The sequence below is a fragment of the Osmia bicornis genome, chromosome 7 (assembly GCF_907164935.1).
Source record: "Osmia bicornis bicornis chromosome 7, iOsmBic2.1, whole genome shotgun sequence".
In the NCBI taxonomy this organism is placed as follows: domain Eukaryota; kingdom Metazoa; phylum Arthropoda; class Insecta; order Hymenoptera; family Megachilidae; genus Osmia; species Osmia bicornis.
In genome coordinates this window covers 8610931-8631377 of record NC_060222.1, presented here as the reverse complement: position 1 = coordinate 8631377, position 20447 = coordinate 8610931, and the positions used below count along the sequence as shown (strand labels likewise).

The window sequence follows — 20447 nt, the reverse complement described above, 5'->3', positions numbered from 1 at the left end:
GATGACGTTTGGCCTGCCCAAACATTCCAACGATTCATGGATGAAGTGCTGCGCGGCCTGGAGTTCTGCGCGTGCTATATAGACGACATAATCATAGGGTCAAAGGGTCGAGGTGAGCATATGGACCATTTGAAACAGGTGTTTGAACGTTTGTCGAGGTACGGCGTGATAATCAACGTCGCAAAATGCGTGTTCGCGCAACCCAGCGTGACCTTCCTGGGGTACACCGTGGACAAAGATGGAATCAAACCTTTGCCAGACAGGGTAGACGCGATCATGAAGTATCCTAGACCAAGGGACCAGGCTGAACTAAGCAGATTCCTGGGTATGGTAAATTTTTATCGGAGATTCATTCCAGGAGCAGCGGGAATCCAAGCCCCGCTAGTTGACTGCCTAAAAGGAAAGAAGAAGAAGGACAAGATACCTTGGACGGATGAGACTGAGGCAGCTTTCAAGCGGACAAAAGAGGCGTTGGGAGAGGCAGCATTGCTGGCACACCCAGTAGCTCAAGCCAAGCTGAGCATCATGGTGGACGCCTCAGATACAGCCATAGGAGCGGTCCTGCAGCAACAAATACAAGGGGAGCATCAGCCCCTGGCGTTTTTCTCGAGGAGGCTCAACGCCGCCCAAAAGAAGTACAGCGTGTACGACCGAGAACTTCTGGCAGTGTACGCAGCGATAAAGCACTTCCGATATGCGTTAGAAGGTAGGAAATTTACAATTTTCACCGACCATAAGCCTCTAACATTTGCCTTAAGACAGAAACCGGAAAAATGCACACCGATGCAATTCAGACATCTGAATTTTATCGCTCAATTTTCCACGGACATCCAACACGTCGGTGGCAAGGACAACGTAGTGGCGGACGCGTTGTCGAGGGTCGAGGAGATAACGCCTGTTGATTATCGCAGCCTGGCACTCGATCAGCAAACCGACGAGGAGGTAAAGGCAGTGCTGCAGGACCCGCAGGGCCTCCAAATAAAAAAGATCCGCATGATGGAGCCGGACGTAGACGTCTACTGTGACATTTCAACCGGCCGAGCGCGACCTTTGGTTACACCAAAGTTCAGGCGCGCGATTTTTACACAGTTGCACGGATTGTCGCATCCTGGAGGAAGAGCGTCTACGAAGATGGTAACAGAACGTTACGTGTGGCCGTCGGTAAAAGCGGATTGCCGACGGTGGGCGAGGAGTTGCCTACAGTGTCAACGCGCAAAGGTGACAAGACACGTCATCACGCCGGTCGGGGAGTTTATAACTCCCACCGCGCGTTTTGAGCACATCCACGTCGACCTGGTCGGACCATTGCCGATGTCAAGAGGGCACACCTACTGTCTAACCGTCGTGGACCGATTCACGAGGTGGCCGGAAGCATTTCCCATACCGGACGCAACCGCCGAAACGGTGGCCAAAAAGTTACTTGAGGGATGGATAGCAAGATACGGCGTTCCCCTCAGGATCACGACAGACCAAGGATGACAATTTGAGTCGTGCATTTTTAAATCACTCGCACGAGCATTGGGGATGGAACATCACCGGACGTCGGCATACCACCCCCAATCAAACGGAGCTGTGGAAAGATTCCACAGGCAACTAAAAGCAGCCATAGGATGCCACGCGGACGGCAGTTGGACAGAGGTCTTACCGGCTGTCATGCTCGGAATACGAGCCACCTTCAAGGAGGACGCTGAGGCTACAGCAGCTGAGATGGTATTCGGCGAAGCTTTACGGCTTCCTGGCGACCTGATAGAAGGCGACGAACACCAGGAGCTGTCCCAATTCGTGGAACAGTTGCGACGACGAATGAAAGCTTTACAGCCGGTGCAACGGAAAGATCACGGGAAGAAGGCAATATTCGTGTTCAAGGACCTCGCGACAACGTCGCACGTGTTTGTGCGAAACGATACGGTTAAAAAACCGCTACAGCCGCAGTATAACGGACCATCTTGTGTAATACAGCGAGGCGAAAAGAACTTTATAGTACGAATTGGCGACCGAAACGTGAACGTGTCAAAAGAAAGACTGAAACCCGCGTTTATTTTAAGCAATATCGAAAACCAAGTACCTGTACTTACCAAAGAGTTCAAAAGAAAGACTGTGCTTTTCGACGAAACGCGAAATACTTACCAATAGGAATAGGATACCTACCTTTTACATATATATAGTTAAGTTGTATAGAATAACAATAGTCATAGTTGCATTGTATAAATAAATAATAGTTTGTCGATGTTTGTAAAAGAAAAAGAAGAGAAAGAAAGTAAGAGAAAAAACCTACAGACACCCGAAATTTGTAAATCCCGCCAACACCGGCGAGGGGGGTGGTGTAGGGGACGCTAGGGAAAATCCCTAGCCAGTAGCGGTTGGCAGAACCGAGGACGCGGAGGAGAACCGTGAATAAAACAGTCTACACACAAACTCTGTTGTGCAATACCGACCTAACCCCATAATATTAAATCTATTAATCTAAATACACATTCATATATATTTATTCCGCGATCCGATCTCATCAACAGTATTTAACACATAAATTCCAAAAACACTAATTTTATGCTTTGGAATCCACTGCTTCTTTTGACACTTTGATATAATATTCGATTGGAAAATTCGTAATTTATATACATTGTTGCGCGATACTTCGTACCTCTAGGGATTTTAAGATCCAAAGAACGTGGGTAAGCCGCCCGTGGAGCGCTAAAGCACTCTGCTCACGTGAATTATTTTAAAGAAAAAGTAAACTGATTTTAAACTATTTAAAATGAACTAAACTTTTAATAACGTTTAACTTTAAGTTTAATGTATGTTAAGAACCATAATTTAAATTGTGGAAGTGGGAGCCATAGTGTGTGAAAAGACGTGAGATAGTTCCGGGGCTGTTGCGCAGGTCAGAAAACAAAGGTTTCAAGTAGCGTTGGCCGGAGAGAGAGGGAGAGAGTCTGCGATATAGAGAGGTGTGAAGAACACGTGTGGCAGCTAGCTGCGATAGTATTACATGAGCAAGTGGAAAAGGACTGATATAACATTACATCAACTGATTATTCATAGTTCACTTTATATTATACATTTAGACTTAATATATTCTATTCATATTATTAATTTACCCTAACTCGAGAGTGCATTATTAACCCCTCAATTATTTAACGTTAACAATTCAGAAGTGGGATAGTGAGTACAGTATATAGATTGTACAAGATACAGAGTCTATACGGGATTAATTAACAAAAATAGTCTCAATAATCGTGAAAAATTCGGTCGAACGATACGGCGTAATAACGTACAAATTGAAACAAAGGCACGCGAGTGTTGTTACGGCGAAGGTCACGGGAGTGCGCGGCACGCGAAGTGAGAGACAATAGGCAACGAACTTTCTCAAGGACAATTTTAGTCGTTGTAATTATCAGTTTGAATATCGGGTGTGACTAAATGGCTGAAAAAGAAGAGTTGAAACAAGTTCGAGCAGAACTTGAGCGGCAGAAACAAAGACGCGTAGAAGAGAGAGAAAAATACTCAAATCTGTGAAGGACATGTATAGCTGGACGGATGCTACGGTGTTAAGTGTGGTGAAGGCGCATCTCGCTGATGGTGCATTGAAATGGCTTTTAAGTAAGATCGATACAATACATACTTTCAATGATTTTAAAGAAAGATTCGCGGCAACTTTTACGTATGCGCATTCGCGTAGTGAACAGCTGAGAAGTATGAGCGCGCGAATACAGAAATCGGGCGAAACAATTCAAGAATACGTGTTAGATAAGGTGTGGCTGTGCAAAAATTTAGACTTGACTGTTGCAGACGTTCGTGACGAGGTAGCAGCGGGGTTATGGTCTAAAGACCTTGCCCAGTATCTGCTCGTAAGAGAGTACACATCGACAGACGCCACTTTACAAGATCTTGTCCGGGTGGACAGAATTCAACAGAACCGACGGGAGATGGCAGCCGATCGACGCAGTCCACGAGGTGCAGTACGAGCAACGCGAGTCTTCACGGCTACAGGGACGCGGAGAGCGGACATCGGCAAAGCGAGTCACCCAGAACAACGCGACGAGAAGAGCGACAAAGTGAGCGAGAAAACCGTGGTTAGGGGTAACAATGCGATTAAATGTTTCAATTGTGGTGGCTTGGGACACCTTTCCCGCGACTGTAAGAGCGAAAAACGCGTGGTAACGTGCTATTTATGTAAACGTCCGGGTCATGTCGCATCTCGATGCGCAAATAATAAGCAGACAAATAATGTCAATTCATCGAAACCGTCTGGTAATGAAGTAAATATGGTTAGGTCAAATGAAATGGGAGATGTTGATGGGAAATTCGTGCGTGAGATCGGTATAGGGTCAACTAAGGTAGTTGCATGGGAGCGTCAGTAAACACTATTAAAGCTTCTATAGTAGCTCGAGAGAAATTAAAAATATATCCAGTACGCACAGTGTTAGAGGGATTCGGGAGAGGAGTTGTAGAGTCTCCAGGCGTGATAGAAGAAGACGCCGTGTTTGATCAATTAAAACCGAGAACGACTACATTTAGAGTGGTTCCCGACGAATCACAAAGGCATGACGTTATTTTGGGTCGCACATTTACCGAAGCGTTGGACCTAGTTTACACTAGAATTGGGGATGACCTAAAATTCATGGAAATTGATCCAGCCATTTTCCATACATATAGAAAAACGCGAGCACCGGCAATTGGTCGAATTGAATTAGAACCTGGCGTAGTGAATTTTGTTGATCTAAAGTTAGAGTCTCATACAGTGAATATTCCGGTTGTTAACCAAGGAGACCGAGTCGAGATTATCACAGCAGGAGATCGAGTAGGCGAACCGATTCTATCCGTCGAGAGAGTGAGTAGGAGAAATCCTAGAGTAGAAGAAATCGTAGAAGAAGAAGTAATTGTAGATAAATCAGTCACAGAGAAACAAAGAAAAGAGTTGGTTGACCTTCTCAACAGATATAGGATATGTGTTGCGAAAAATTTAAGCGAGTTAGGAGTAACGAATCAGATCGAAATGACAATAGCTACAGAGAAAGATGCAGTGGTACAAGCAAAGCCCTACCGTTTAAATGCTAGCGATCGCGACGATTTAGACAAAATTATTCAAGAATATAAACAAGCCGGAATAGTGACTGAAACAGATTCGCCTTTTGCGAGTCCTGTATTTGTTGTTAGAAAGAAAGATGGAACAGCCAGAATGGTGAATAAGAAATAGAAAATTGAATAAGCTCACGAAGATTATGCCTTATCCGATACCTAATTTTGATGATCTCTTAGAGAAATTAAATGGGGCTGAGTTTTTTATTACTCTCGATTTAGCCTGCGGGTATCTTTGGATGAAAGCTCTAAGGAGAAAACCGCGTTTATTACAGAAACGCAGACAGGACAATTCGAGAGGGCGATGTTCGGTTTAGTCAACGCCCCGCGATATTTTGCAAAGCTAATGGACAAAGTTTTGGGAGTTGCGAGGCGAAGAGGCATAGTTTTCAATTTCTTTGATGATCTTTGTATTTATGCGAAGGATTGGGAATCTTTACTTCAGAATGTGGAATACATCTTACAGGTACTTCAGAACGCGCGATTAACTTTAAACCTAGACAAATGTAAATTCGGGATGAGACGAGTAGAGTACTTGGGATACGTATTGGGAGAGGGAGGCGTTCAGCCAGGTGAAAGGAAGATAGCTGCCATCGAACAATTTCCTCAGCCTCAAAGTAAAGGTGACATTCGTAGATTCATAGGGCTAGCAAGCTTCTTCCGTCGATTTGTTGTGGGGTTTGCAAGTCTAGCTAGACCTCTCACCTATTTGTTGAAAGAAGATAACATTTTCCGATGGGAAGAAGACCAAGAACAAGCGTTTCAAATTATCAAACAGAAACTTGCGACGAAACCTGTACTTAAATTGTATAATCCCAAGGCGCATTGTACAGAATTACATACAGATGCATCGTCGATGGGGATAGGTGCGATGCTGCTACAAGCAGATTTCGAGAACGATCCGCTCAAACTGGTATACGCTGTAAGCCGTAGTACAACCGAATGCGAAGCTAATTATCACTCAAGCAGGTTAGAATTGATGGCCGTGGCTTGGGCATTGCGGAGGCTCAGACCGTTCTTGATTGGATTAGCGTTCACAGTAGTCACAGACTGCCAAAGCTTAATTCATATTAGTGCGTGGAAGACAAAAAACCCACAAATTGCTCGATGGATGAGCGAATTATCAGAATTCGACTTTCAATTAAAGCATCGACCGGGGAAATGCATGCAGCATGTTGACGCGTTGTCAAGGGCGCCTGTGAACGTGGTTCAAGATCAGACGGCAACGATTTTTCAAATTGTAACTAACGAAGACGAAGTCTTGGTATTTCAAAGGTCGGACTCAGATATTTTGAGATTGGTTAAAATTTTACAGAAACAAGAAACAGATCGTAATAATCATGAGAGACAGCTAGTGAAAACATTCGTGTTGCGTGATGGATTACTCTATAAGAAAATTGTTGTTGATAATGTAGAGCGAGAATTGTTTGTGGTTCCGAAAACAATGCGAAAATCAATAGTTATAAGGTATCACGATCTAACTAGCCATTTTGGAGTTGACAAAACCATAAAACGCATAACGGAATAATATTACTTTCCTGGGTTGAGACGGTATGTACGTGTTCATATTCGAAATTGTTTGTCGTGTATTCTGGCGAAACATAAAGCGGGGCCAGGTCAGGGTGAGTTGCATCCGATTCCGCCGGGTCTTAGACCCTTTGACATAGTTCATGTAGATCATCTAGGACCGTTCGTTACTACCCCGCGTAAGAATAAGTATATTTTTGCGATGATCGACAACCTCACCAAATTTGCTATGATAGCTCCGGTTAGAAATGTATCGGGCAAAGCAACTGTTAAAAAATTAGATGAGTTTATAACGAGAATAGGTGCGCCAAATAGAATCGTATCTGATAGAGGAACGGGGTTCACGTCAGCAGTGTTCCAAGAGTTCTGTCGGAAACATGGGATTAAACATACCTTAACTTCAACGAGACATCCACAAGCTAATGGCCTAGTAGAAAGATTAAATCAGACGATTCTACCAGCAATACGAATTGCAACTGATTCCGAAACTCAAAATGATTGGGATTTATCACTCAGACAAATAGAGCGTGATTTAAATTCAACCGTAAGTGCGGCAACTGGGAAAACTCCTTTCGAGGCACTCTTAGGATATAAACCCAAATTCGGGGACGGGAATTTAAGACAGTTAGGAACACAAAATGAGGATTGTATTCCGCCACAACATATACAAACCGATATACGTAGCGAGATTGAGCAAGAGCAGGCAAGGTATAAAGGAAGATACGACGCTAATAGGTATAAAAACGTAAACTACAAATTAGGAGACATAGTCTTTATTAGGAAAAATCCGACCGCGACAGGACAATCAACGAAATTACAACCGCTCTATACAGGACCGTTAGTAGTAGTTGGTGTAAATCCAGGTGACACATATGTGGTAAAAAAATTAAACGAAAGCGGTGATCGAGGTTTTCAAACTACGGCTCATGTGAGTAAACTCAAAATATGGAAGGGCACAGATTCAAATGACAGCGATAACGAAATATGTGAAAGCGATAACGAGAGTGTGAACGATGAGGCTGAAGAGAATGAACCGGGTGACGATTGTAATACCGATGATAGGAATGAGAGAGTGTTAACTCCACCTACTGGGGCGAAAGAAACGCGACCAAAAAGACTACGTACGAAACCGAGATACTTAAAAGATTATGAAATGTAGCAAAAGAAAATGACAATGTCGATAGTAAAGTGTTTACGGGTGTTGAAGGTAGGCTCAGGATACTAAAATTTAGTGATAGAAGGCCAGTTATATCTTTTTAGTTTTATTCGCATCTGAAAGATAAATTTTTTTTTTGTTTGTTGTTGTTGATCAGCATCTGATATGTGTATATATATATATAGATTTAGTTTATTCTTTTTTCTATTGTATAATTAGTTTAGGTTTTAGAATGTAAGAATTAAAATTTGAGACGAAGTGGGAGCTAACGTATTAAAGGCGTTTGGAGTGAACGCTGATTTGACAATGATTTGAGGAATTTTTGAGCGCACAATTACAAAGTTGAATCGTCTGCTTGAATTGAATAATTGAACACAACGGCGATGAATTTTGTCGTTGAATGAATTTACCTTGAACAGTGAATATTGAGCGCGCCAATTTCCGAGCTTTGACAGTGAACTAAGAGCGCTGTTAATTGTATGAATTCAGCCCGCTGCTGTGATATATCCCGTGAACATGTGCGTCGTCGACACGTGGTTGCCGACTCGCTTGAATTATGAACTCAGTGTAATTGAGCTGTACCTGTTGCAATCCGGTCGCACGATGAGTTGCTGCGGATTCCGTGGGTCTTGTTGAGCCTTCTTGATCTTCGGTGATTGATGAGTTGCACTTGATCTTGCACTTGAACAATGAGCACGTGTTTTTTGGATCGATTCGTGATCTTCAATGGCGGCTTGGCGCGAGAGTTGTCGAGAAGACCCCTGCTCACGCGTTACCTAGATGGGCAACTCCCGATCGATAAATCGATCGACCGTGAGCGCCATTATGGCTGAGCGGATTCTCAAACATTTCCGCCCGCCATCAGCAACTCGTTGATGATGTTTCTGCAGAGGTGAGCTCAGCTTGATGGTGAACAGGCAGGATGACAAGCTTGGTGATCGGTCTGACGAGAGTCGTGGTTGCAGTCTTCAAGGTTGCAACCCTGTTGAGGGCATCCTTGCCGAGGTGAACTTCGGTCACTCTTGCGAGTGGCCACTTGCTCGGTGGAAGATGCTCGTTCGTGAGCAGCACCAACGAGCCTGTCTTGATGTCGTTCGATGGATGATGCCACTTTGAGATTGATTGAAGTCTCTGCAGGTAGTGTCGAGACCACTGAGACCAGAAGTGTTGAACCCTCTGCTGGATCAGTTGCCATTTCGACAATCTACCTGGTGAGACGTCGAGCAGTGATGGTTCTGGTATCGTGTTGAGCGCTGAACCGATGAGGAAGTGTCCTGGGGTGAGCGCAGAGATGTCGTCGGGATCGTCACTGAGCGGCTCCAATGGTCTTGAGTTGAGCACCGCTTCGATCTGTGTGAGGAGAGTGGAAAACTCTTCGAATGTTAGTAGGAGCTCACCAATTGTTCTCCTGAGATGGTACTTGATTGATTTCACCACAGCTTCCCATTTTCCTCCCATGTGAGGAGCAGCTGGAGGGTTGAACATCCATTGAGTGCTGTCAGCTGACAGAATCGATGCGATCTGTCGGTGCTCCTGTGAACTGGACGTGAACAGGCGTTTGAGCTCTGCATGTGCTCCAATGAAATTTGTACCACAGTCAGAGTACAACTTGTGAGCGATCCCTCTTCTTGATGAGAATCTTCTGTAGGCTGCCAGAAATCCCGCGGTTGAGTAATCGCTGACAACCTCGAGGTGAACAGCTGATGAGGAGAAACATACGAACACGCAGATCCATCCTTTGATTGTTTTCGAGCCTCTTCCCTTTGAATTTTTCATTGTGATCGGTCCTGCATAATCGACACCGGTGTGAGCGAATGGTCGTGATGGTGTGACTCGACAGAGAGGTAGTTGACCCATCATCTGACGAGCACGAATCCCCCTCTGACGAGCACACACGACACATCTCAAAATGTGAGATTTTACAGGAGCTCTGCCACCGATGATCCAGTACCGTTGTCGAATGTATGCGAGCGTGAGCTGCGTTCCTCCGTGAAATGTTCGCTTGTGAGCATCTTCTATAATGATCTTCGACAGGTGAGCGTCCCGTGGGAGGATCGCTGGATGTTTTTCATCCCTGCTGAGCGCTGTGTTTGTGAGTCTTCCTCCTACTCGTATTGTTCCCTGCGAATCGATGAAGGCGGTGAGGCGACTGAAGGGGTGAGCTGCAGGCAGGGTTGAGCCTGAGTTGAGCGTCTTGATTTCGCTGGTGAAATACAAGTGTTGAGTCGCGTGAATCCAGAAGAGCTGCGCCTTCTCCATGTCGCAGAATGGTATGATGATCACAGGAGGAGTTTCGAGTTTTCTCTTAAGCCGTGAGGCAAACCTGAAACAAAGTGCAGTCAGTCTATACAGCTTAATAAGAGATGAATATTTGTAAATAAGATCCCAATGATAACTTAGCTTTTGAGCTGAAGCAAAGAGTGAGACATTGGGCCTCACTTCGAGCTCGCTGTTTAAAGTTGAGAATTCCTTTTGCTCTGGCCAATGATCTTGACTTCGAGCCATCCATGGAGGACCTTTCCACCAAAGCTCGAATCGTTGGAGTTGATCTGTCGAAATGCCTCGGGAAGCACAGTCGGCTGGATTAGAAGTACCTGGAACATGCCTCCAATGCGCATTTGGAGTGAGTTCTTGGATCTGAATGACTCTGTTCCGAACATAATCCTTCCAACGTGATGCTTGCGATTTGATCCATATGAGCGAAACTTGAGAGTCCGTCCACAGGTGCGTTGCATTGATTTTCACCTTGAGCGTTGATTGAACATATTTTGTGAGTTTTGCCAGTAGGAGTGCGGCCGACAACTCCAATCTGGGTATCGTGAGCCTCTTCAGTGGTGCAACTTTTGTCTTAGAGCAGACAAGTGACGTCATTGAGTCGTTGGACGGAGAGCTGACAGTGATGTAAATCACTGCTGCCATGGCAAGTTGAGAAGCATCAGAGAATCCATGAATTTCTACAGTTGAATTGTTCCATGTGTTGAACCATCTTGGAATTGTCAGTTTGGCCAAACCTTTGAGATCTTCTCTGATGATGAACCATCGTGATACAATTTGAGACGGTAATTGGTCGTCCCAATTGATTTTGTGTAGCCAGAGTTCTTGTAATAGCATTTTTGCTCGTACTATTACCGGTGAGACGAAACCTAATGGATCAAATATCCGAGCCACTTCGGACAATACGAGGCGTTTTGAACACTTACTTGGTTGATCAGTCAAAGTTGATGAGAAGCCGAATGCGTCAGTTTGAGGCATCCATTGAATACCGAGTAATTTGGTAGTGCAGTCGTCAAATGATATTGGAGCTGACGATTGTGTGGATGACGAAACAGCCCGTAGAAGATCTGGGTGAGTCGCATGCCATTTTGCGAGTGGAAATCCGCCCGCGTTGCACAATGCAATCAGCTGTTGAGCGACCTCCACAAGTTCCGAGATTGAGTCTGCTCCTCCAAAAATATCGTCCACATATCTGCCATGTGTGAGCGAAGGCGTTGCCAGAGGGAATCGATGACCCTCATCGTGAACAAGTTGCATGAGTGCTCGTATCGCCAGGAAGGGAGCCGCCTTTGTACCGTACGTGACAGTTGTGAGCTGGTAAGGGATGACATTGTGGTCTTCATCGATCCAAAGGATTCGCTGGAGATCCCAATCATCCTTGTGAACTGCTACCTGGCGATACATTTTTGTGATGTCTGTGGCAAAAATGTGGTAATAATGGCGAAGCCAAATTAGAACATCTGTAACATTCAAGAGCAAATTAGCACCAGTATGCATTAAATCGTTGACTGATTTGCCTGATGTCGTAGCTTTTGATCCGTTGAATACAACCCTGAGCTTCGTTGTTGAACTGTCGAGACGTAGAACTCCATGGTGAGGCAAATAATATGGTTGAAGATGAGCAGAGGTCTGAGGTGTTGAACCGTCAGACGAGACCCTCAACCCTCCTGATGCCGAAGCATCATGTGCCAAGGTCATCTCCCCATCAGGCCCAACGTTCTCAGCCTCTCTTGATGAAATTCTTTGGTGATCTGGAGCCTTTATCATGTGTCCTAATTCTTCGTACTCTTTCATGAACTCGACGTAGAGCTGGTTGTATGTTGAATCCTTGGAGAGTCGTCGCAAAGTGCTTTGTAGACATCTTTGAGCAATCTTGTGTGAATTGCCTAAGAGCGATGCTGGTGCCTTGAGTGGAATGCGAACGATGTACCTTCCTGTGTGATCACGAGAGTGAGTCGCACAGAAATGTGATTCGCATTCTTCTTCCTCCGGAGTGAGCGTACTTGGAATGTCCATTGGTGACTCCTCTTGAACCCAGAATTTGGTGAGTAGCTCTTGCAGATTGCTCTGGTCGTCTTGAGCAACTGCAAAATGTGAATAATGAGTATTTGAATGTGATTCGTCGACTGGGCCAATGACGAGCCATCCAAAATTGGAAAGTTGAGCAATTGGTGTTGTGGGTGAGCCCTTGATGATATTTGGCTTGATGATCTTTCCGTAGAAATCCGCTCCAATGATTAAATCGACTGGTCGTGGTGTCAAAAAATCATTGTCCGCCAACCTCAATTTCCTAATGTGAGGCCAATCCGGAGTTCTCATTGAGAACGATGGCAGGATTGTCGATACGGCTGTGAGCACGTGAGCCTGGATGCAGACAGTCTGTTGTGAATGCATCGATTGGAGTGTGACAGTGACCACACCCTTTGTTTCAGTTGATTTTGTTCCACCAACACCAATTATTGTGATGGATGATCGGTGTCTCCGAAGGTTGAGCTGGCTGGTTAATTCTTCGGAGATGAAAGAGAGTTCTGATCCGGAGTCGATGAGCAGACGAACGTTGTGGAGTGTTGAGTCGGTCTTGAGGAGAGCCTGAGCCGTTGCGAGGAGCGTTAAATGAGCGGTTTTGTTGACGACTGCACCTGCATCTTATTCAGTGGTTTGAGCCGATGATGATGTTGTCTTTGATGAGCTGGCCGTGGACTGGTGAGTCTTGCGTCTCTGCTGTGCGGACACAGGTGGAGGCGGCAACGGCGGGGCGCCATGCAGCATGGTGTGGTGACATGCTGAGCATTCCTTGCATTTTTGAGTCGACCTGCACGCCCTCACGCTGTGTCGGCCCAGACAGTTGAAGCAAAGCCGGTTGAGGTCGACACAGATGGCTCGATCTTTGAGGGCCATCCTTCGAAAGTGTTCGCACGAGACGATGTAGTGTCGTTCGCCACAACAGTCACATTGGTCGAACGGCGATGGTCTCTCGAAGGGATACGTGAGCTCTTGTTGAGCCGTCGCAGCTGTTAATGCTCGGGCCCCTTGAGCTGTTGATCTGGATGATCCTGGCAGCGGCTGAGTCATCGCTCTTGAGGTGGGCGGTTGAGCGACTGGCTTCGGTTGAGCTGGCTTGGCTGGAGCTGACTTTGTGGGATCTGCTGCCAAACTCTCCAAGGTTCACACTCGTGAGGTCACGAACTCCACGAGCCGATCAAAACTGGGGTACTCCGTGGAGGATCCCAGTGCTGACTCCCACCTCTCCTTTGTTGAGCGGTCGAGCTTACGGCACATTTGGTGCACAAGCATACATTCGCCGAGTGAGCTGGGCTCGATTATATTGAGCACTCCTTGCTTCGTTTCGAGGGCGGTGGAGACGAGCTGACTCAGTGACTTTGGGTCGTTTTGGTACACCGTCACCGAGGCGAGCTGGTCGAGATGGGCTTGTACTAATTGCCGCTTGTTCTCATAGCGCCCTTTGAGCTGGGCGATCGCAGCGTGCAGCGATGGGCCGGTGAGCGGGAGATTCGATACGCTTTGGAGCGGCTCTCCTTCCAGGCATCCCTTCAAATAATAGAACCGCTCCACATCGTCGAGGTGAGCCTTTTTGAGCACGATCGAGCTAAAGAGCTCGAAGAATGATGGCCATTGTATATAATCGCCAGAAAATTTTGGCAGTGAGATGTCCGGAAGGCGAGATTGTTGATTCGCCGCTTGAGTGGTCCCTGCTTCGGCTGGTTGATCTGGTCGTTGAGTCGCCAGTCTGGTCCTCTCTTGAGCGATGAGCGACCTGAGAGCTGAGCTGGCACGCTGCATCTGGCGGAAATAATTTTCCTCAAAGTAGGGATGGTCGAGCTGCGTAGCGGGCCACACGATTTCAAAGTGGGCGTGCTCTTTGTGGAACGCCTTCTGAGCTTCGTCGATCTGGAACTTGAAGTCATCGAGCTCGTCCTTGGCGAGCTGCCCCTTCCGGTCTTGAGCGTCTTTGAGCAAGCGTTGAGCTGTGTCGATCCGCTCCAGCTGTGTCCTCACTTTGATCTGCAGCTCGCTGGTCAGTGTGGAGACGGCCGTGTTCGCCCGTGTGGCGTGGGTGTGAGGCGATGGCGTTCGACGCGCGCTCTCTTGAGCTCCCGGCACTGGTGAGGTGCGGGTTGACGCCGTCTTTGTCGGCACCTCCAAGGACTCCTGTGAGCTGTCTTGCATCTCGCTCCACTTGTCTGTCGATTTTTGCGAGTGAGCCATCTTGAGGTGTGTTGAGCTGGTCTACGTTGGATGAAATGGTCTTGTGAGTCGTCTCTCTGCAGTTGGTTGAGTTGATGCTCTGAGCGCCACCTGTTGTGGCGAGAGTGTCAGTGAAATTTGAATTGCTAAGGAGAGCAAGATGGCTGATCCCCGAAACCGTTACGCACACGCGACACAGAATTGAAACGCACAATGATCGAACCAGAATTTGCGACAACCGAGTCCAGCAAGGGCGCAATCCGGCTCGAAGGACCAAATCCTTCCAGGATTTCCATCAATCCTGAACAATGACTAACATTTGATAACGAAAAACCGATTCTCTTCTACTGATCGAGCTGTATAATAAGGAGTCCTTGATAACAAAATACTGTTCTTCCTTTACAATTTAAATTTGACGCACTTCAGTCACCACATTCAACTTTCTTTACAACCTAGTTCATAATTTATACAGCCTGGTTCACAATACGTTTCGCATCTATATTCTATTAAGGTGATGCGAGCGTCGAGGCCGAACTTCGAATTCCGCGTCGGTAAAACAGTCAACGTTGCATTGAAAATTAGACCGAACAGAAACTGAATTCAGCGCCAGCTCAGTTATTGCATCCAACTAACGGCATGCTATTCTACATCACTTTTCGCATACATCTAAATGACACACGGATGCTACGATAGCTATATTATGTATGCCACCGCCAAAGTATAAAATACGATACTGCATACATCACCTAGGAAATGTATGAATGACATAACTCCTTCACCCAAATATTATATATACATTTCTTGTAATATAACATAACCAAGGGAAGAATATTCCTACAAATCGAATGCCTAAGGTTAGTTTTTTTTTTTAATAATATGTCCCGATATGGTACTCTGATATATACATATAAGTGGTATCAAATCTTTTTCCGAAGTACGAATGTTTAGGAATAAGAACTATATAAATGTGATAGGAACGCAGTATATTTGTTTTTGAATAACATAAATTGTAATACTATGAACGAAATAAAAAGAAAATGATAAATTATAAAATAAAATTCTGCAAAATTGATAATGCATTTACGGAGTTCCGTTGTGGCAACGGTCGTGTGCGAACGTGGGCTTAGCCAGACGGTGCGAATAAAGAGTGAGAAAGCCGTAAAAGTGAAGAAATAAAGTATAAAGACAGCAGGAGGGTGAGCGGGAAGGGAAAAGATAGTGTGAAGGTGTAGGGAGAAAACAATTTTGAGAGAAAGGAGAGGAAATTAGACGATAAGAAAGTGAAGTGTTTGGAGGTTAGAACCCAGAAAGGATAGAAAAGAGCGGCAAGCAGAGAGGAGAGGCCGAAAGTAGTGACACCTGGGGGAGAGAGGGCGGTGGCCACAGGAACAAAGGGATGGCCGGTAAAGAAGAAGAAGGAGCAGAGAAGAGGACGGGAACACAGAGAATGGAGGACGAGGCGAGGGAAAAGAAAGAAGGGGAGGCGAGGGAGGAACCCGAGAAACCGGAAAAAGGGGGAAAAAGAGGCAGGCCCTCCAATATAGAGGTCCTGAGAAGGGAAAGAAAGCAAAGCTTGGGAAGTATGTCAAACTTAGAGGAAATGTGGAAAAGGAAAAGAGAGGAAGGAAACGAAGAGGGACTCCCGAAAGAAAAAGAGGACGAAGAGAGAAGGCAAACAAATGATTGGATGTTTAGAGAAAGTAGCTTGACGGGGAGGTCACCAGAGAAGAAAAAAGAAAGAAGAGAAGGCGAAGGAGGAGTAGGGGAAATAAAAGAGTTAATAAAAGATTTAGGAAAAGATTTGGGAGGGAGGATGGGAAGGGTGGAGGCAAATATGAGGGCCCTGGGAAATGAAATAAGAGTAGAAATGGAGAAACTAAAAGAAGATACGATGAGAAGAGAGGTCATGTGGGCGGAGCAAAAGAGAGAAATAGAAGGGAAGATAGAAATTTTGATAAAAAAGATTGGGGAATTAGAAAAGAGAGGAGAAGAGGGGGCAAGATGGAATGAAATAGAACAGAAAGTGCATAAAATGGTGCAGGAGTCCATAGAAAAAAGAAAAGAAGAGCTAGGAGGTGAGAAGGTCAATGAGAAGATCATTGAGCTAGAAAAGAAATGGGAGAAGAAAGAGAGAGAGGAGAGGAAGAAAAACATAATAATCAGAGGAACGAAAGTGAGAAGAGAGGGGGTGAAAGAGAAGGCGGAGGAGATACTAAAGATAATTGGGGTGGAGGACGCAATAGAAGAAGCGAAAGAGGTAGGCGGGGTGGAAAAAGGGAAAGACGCTAGCATGATACTTGTAAAAATAAAGTCGAGCGAGCTGAAAAGGAGAATAATGGAAAATAAAAAGAGGCTAAAAGGGCGGGAAGAAAGGATGGAAGATGACTTAACGTGGGCGGAGAGGAAGACCCAATGGACATTAAGAAAAATCGGAAGAGAAGAAAGAGAGAAAGGAAAATACGTGTGGGTAGACCACGGGAAAATAAGAATAGAGGGGAAATGGTGGAGATGGGATGACGAAAAAGGAGCGCTGGTAGACTGGGAGGGAAAAGAGTGGAAGGCCTACCAAGAAGGAGGACAAAGGAAGGGGGGAGGGGAGAAGGGGATATAGAGGCGGAAGAAAGCTTCGAAAGACCATGCAAGCAAAAGAAAAGAGGAAGGAAAGGAACAGCGGACGAGGGAGGGGAAGAAGAGAGCGGAAGGAGGGACGAGAAGAAGGGAACAACAGATAGAAAAATAAGTAAAAGGACAGATGAGAAGAAAAACAAAGAAGAGGAGGAAGGGTGAGTATGGGCAGTAGGATTCTGGAACTGTGCGGGAGTAAGAAACAAAGATGAAGATTTTTGGGAAACAATAAAGAAATGGGACGCGGTAATACTCATAGAGACATGGTTGGAGGAAAGGGGGTGGGAAAATATGAAAGACAGGCTACCAAAAGGGTACAGGTGGGAGGTACAATTAGCGAGCAGAAGGAACAAAAAAGGAAGAGCAATGGGAGGGATGCTAATGGGGGTAAAAGAAGGGATGATAGGGGAGGAAGGGGAGTTTAGAAAAGGAGAAGAAAAAGAGGGCATATTGGTGGCAGAATGCAAGGGGGGGAAAGAGAATTGGAGGCTGGTGGGGGTGTACGTAAACGGAGACATGGAAACAAAGATAGAGGAGCTGAAACCATGGCTAGAGGAAATTGCGGGGGAAGGAAGGACGATAATTGGGGGTGATTTCAATGCGAGAACAGGAGAGGAAGGAGGAGCACAAGAAAAAGGGGAGGAGGAGGAGGGGGAAAAGAGAAGAAGATCCAAGGACAAGAAGATCAACGGGGACGGAAAAAGATTGCTGGAAATTTTAAGGGAGCCGGGCTGGTCAATTGTGAATGGGAACGTAGAAGGGGATGAAGAGGGAGAATTTACCTACACAGGGGCCAGAGGAGACACGGTGATTGACTATGTGATAGCGGAAGTAGTGGGGAGGGAAGGAATTGTATGCATGGAAGTGGGGGACAGTGTAGACTCAGACCACCACCCGGTGATAGTGAAACTGAGGGCGGGAGGTATACAAAGGATGAAAGCAAAAAAGGAAAGGAGAACAACAACGAGAGGAAACTGGACGGAACAGGGGAGGAGAAAGTTCAGGGAAGAACTAAACTGGAGGAGAAGCAGGGACGGCAAAATTGAAGAGGATATGGAAGCAATGATAGAGCAATTCAAAAGAGGATTAGAATAAAGCAGAGAAAAGGAGCAGAGGAGTAAGAAAAAAGGATGGTGGGATGAGGAATGCAAGAAAAGGAAAAGGGAGCTTAGGGGAGTACTAAGGGAGTGGAGGAAGGGGCGGACGGAGGGAGAAAGCTATAGGAAAGCAAAGAGGGAATACAACAGTTTATACAAAGATAAAAAGAGGGAGGAAAACGAGAGGTTCATAAAAGAGGTGGAGGAAGCCAGAACAGACAGAGAGGTATGGAGAATAGTGAACAGAGAAAGGAAGAAAAGAGAACAGGTTCACGCAAATATAAAGGAGGACGAGTGGAAAATCCACTTTATGAACCTGGTAGGTGGGACAGAAGAAAAAGTAGTGATGGGTGGCGAGAGAAAGCCGGAGGAGGAAGAAGAGGGGGCGCAAGAGGAAGAAATAAGCAGGGAGGAAATCAGAAGAGCAGTAGCAAAGCTGAAGGATGGGAAAGCAGTAGACGGAGATGGAATACCGAATGAGGTATGGAAGTACGGAGGGGAGGAAGTATCGAAATGGATTTGGGAAACTTGCAACAGAGTATGGAAGGGAGAAGGGTGGCCAGAGGGATGGAAGGAGGGTATAATTGCACCAATCAGAAAGAAAGGGAAAGGAAAACAAGCCATTAGTATGGACTACAGGGGAGTGACCCTGATGCCAACATTGTACAAGATATACGCGGCGGTGCTAACGGAGAGAATAAGGAAAGAGGCTGAAGACAAAGGAATGATACCAGACAGCCAGACAGGATTCAGAAAAGGAATGGGAACCATGGATAATATATTCACACTGAACTATGTAGTAAACAGGCAGATTAAGAAAGAGAAAGGGAAAGTGGTGGCGTGCTTTGTCGACCTAAAAGCCGCCTTCGATTTGGTGGATAGGGGAGTGCTGATGGAGGCTCTAAGGGAAAGAGGGGTAAGGAAAGGGTTAAGAGAAAGGGTAAAAGAAGTATTGAGAGAAACCAAAAGCAGGGTAAGGACGAGCGAAGGGATGTCAGAACCCTTCTGAACGGCGAGAGGACTAAGGTAAGGGTGCCCGCTAAGTCCAATTCTATATAATCTACTGACGGCGGATATGGAAGAGTAAATAAGGAAAGGAGGAATGGGGGGGATCAAGATAGGGGAGAGGAAAATATGCACACTGGCTTACGCAGATGACGTGGTGATAATGGCGGAGAAAGAAGAAGATATGGCAGTGCTACTAAAGAAGCTAGAGAGATACCTGGACAAGAAGAGGCTGGAATTGAATAGGGAAAAATCAAAGGTGATGAGATTCAGAAAGGGGGGAGGAAGATGGAAGAAGAGAGACTGGCTCTGGAAGGGAAAGAAAATGGAAGAGGTGGAAGCGTTCAAGTATCTAGGATACACGTTTAAAAGAAACGGAGGGAGCGAACTACACGTAAAAGACAGAGTGAGCAGAGCTAGCGTGGTAATGAGACAAGTGTGGGAGATTGGGAAAAGAAGATTTGGAAAAGACTGGAAGAAGAGGATTTGGGTATGGGACAGATTAGTATGGACTGTAATATCGTATGGCGCTGAAGTGTGGGGGTGGAGGGAATGGAGAGAAGTAGAAAGACTGCAGGAGAGGTACCTGAGATGGATATTAGGGGTGGAATGGTGCACCCCGGGTTACATGCTGAGAGAGGAACTACAAAGAGCGAAACTGAGAGTTAAAGCCGGGAAACTAGCATGGGGGTTCGAGAAAAGGATGTGGGAGGGGAGGGGAGGAGAAGTGGCAAGAAAATGCTGGGAGGAAATAATAAGAGGGGAACAGCGAGGGGCAGCAAAGAACAATTGGGAGGAAGAGAGAAGAAAGTTTTTCGCAGAAAGGGGAATAGAATTGGCGCAGCTGGAAACAAAAAGGAGGGAAGGGGAAATGAGCTTTGACGAAATAGAAGAAGCAGACTTAAGACTACAGGAGGAAGAGAGATGGGACAAAATTAGAGCGTCGAAATATAACAAATGGTACAAAGCGATCAAAGGTTAAGGAATTCCAAAATATCTAGAGAAAGGCTGGAGGGAAGAAAGATGGAGAAGAGTCGCCAGATTCAGATACGAAATGAGGTAAAAGAAGCAAAATACTGGGAAAGCGAGGAGAAGAAGGTATGCAGACACTGCAAGTGGGAGCAAGAATCGTGGGAGCATGTGTGGGAAGGGTGCGGTTCAAACAAGGAGAGAAAAGAAGGATGGCAAGAGAAAGTAAAGGAATTGCTGGGGAAGAACGGAGAGGGGGAAACGTGGATGGAAGAGGTGGAAAAGGAAAGAAGAGTGAGAGAAGTAGAGGAAGTCGAGCGGAGAGACACCGACTATACCGACGGTACCAATTAGTAAGGGAGATGGAAAAGAAGAGGAGCGGCAACAAGAGAAAGTAAAAACAGGTTGGCAACACTGTGGAATCACGAAGATTTCAGGAGGTGAGGAAGCAACTCGAGGCATTCGCACAAAAGACACGTGGCAAATCTAACGTGGAAACAAACTGCGAA

General features: G+C 45.8%; 5 protein-coding genes across 5 annotated transcripts; 3 read left to right on the top strand and 2 right to left on the bottom strand.

Annotated features, from left to right (window-relative positions):
- Positions 1-1524: 1524 nt before the first annotated feature.
- On the top strand, positions 1525-2133 carry LOC123987990. Its single transcript, XM_046286561.1, has one exon. It carries the CDS (start codon positions 1525-1527, stop codon positions 2131-2133), a length of 609 nt encoding a protein of 202 aa, XP_046142517.1.
- Positions 2134-3521: 1388 nt separating this feature from the next.
- Positions 3522-6607, top strand: LOC123987989. The gene is made up of 3 exons (XM_046286560.1): positions 3522-4353; positions 4413-5182; positions 5546-6607. The coding sequence occupies exons 1-3, from the start codon at positions 3522-3524 to the stop codon at positions 6605-6607; spliced, it is 2664 nt and encodes an 887-aa protein (XP_046142516.1).
- A 2016-nt stretch (positions 6608-8623) lies between these two features.
- On the bottom strand, positions 8624-12430 carry LOC123987988. Its single transcript, XM_046286559.1, has one exon. It carries the CDS (start codon positions 12428-12430, stop codon positions 8624-8626), a length of 3807 nt encoding a protein of 1268 aa, XP_046142515.1.
- Positions 12431-13201: 771 nt separating this feature from the next.
- On the bottom strand, positions 13202-14263 carry LOC123987987. The gene has a single exon (XM_046286558.1). It carries the CDS (start codon positions 14261-14263, stop codon positions 13202-13204), a length of 1062 nt encoding a protein of 353 aa, XP_046142514.1.
- A 1375-nt stretch (positions 14264-15638) lies between these two features.
- On the top strand, positions 15639-16853 carry LOC123987986 (trichohyalin-like). The gene has a single exon (XM_046286557.1). The coding sequence runs from the start codon at positions 15639-15641 to the stop codon at positions 16851-16853; it is 1215 nt and encodes a 404-aa protein (XP_046142513.1).
- The last annotated feature ends 3594 nt before the right edge of the window (positions 16854-20447 follow it).

Bases quoted from the DNA above. Each gene is read 5' to 3' on its own strand.
- LOC123987986 (XM_046286557.1), top strand. From the start codon at position 15,639: ATGGCCGGTAAAGAAGAAGAAGGAGCAGAGAAGAGGACGGGAACACAG.
- LOC123987987 (XM_046286558.1), bottom strand. From the start codon at position 14,263: ATGGCTCACTCGCAAAAATCGACAGACAAGTGGAGCGAGATGCAAGAC.
- LOC123987988 (XM_046286559.1), bottom strand. From the start codon at position 12,430: ATGCATTCACAACAGACTGTCTGCATCCAGGCTCACGTGCTCACAGCC.
- LOC123987989 (XM_046286560.1), top strand. From the start codon at position 3,522: ATGTATAGCTGGACGGATGCTACGGTGTTAAGTGTGGTGAAGGCGCAT. The intron at 4,354-4,412 runs GTCAGTAAACAC...AAATATATCCAG, and splicing joins TAAGGTAGTTGCATGGGAGC to TACGCACAGTGTTAGAGGGA. The intron at 5,183-5,545 runs GTGAATAAGAAA...TACATCTTACAG, and splicing joins AAGATGGAACAGCCAGAATG to GTACTTCAGAACGCGCGATT.
- LOC123987990 (XM_046286561.1), top strand. From the start codon at position 1,525: ATGGAACATCACCGGACGTCGGCATACCACCCCCAATCAAACGGAGCT.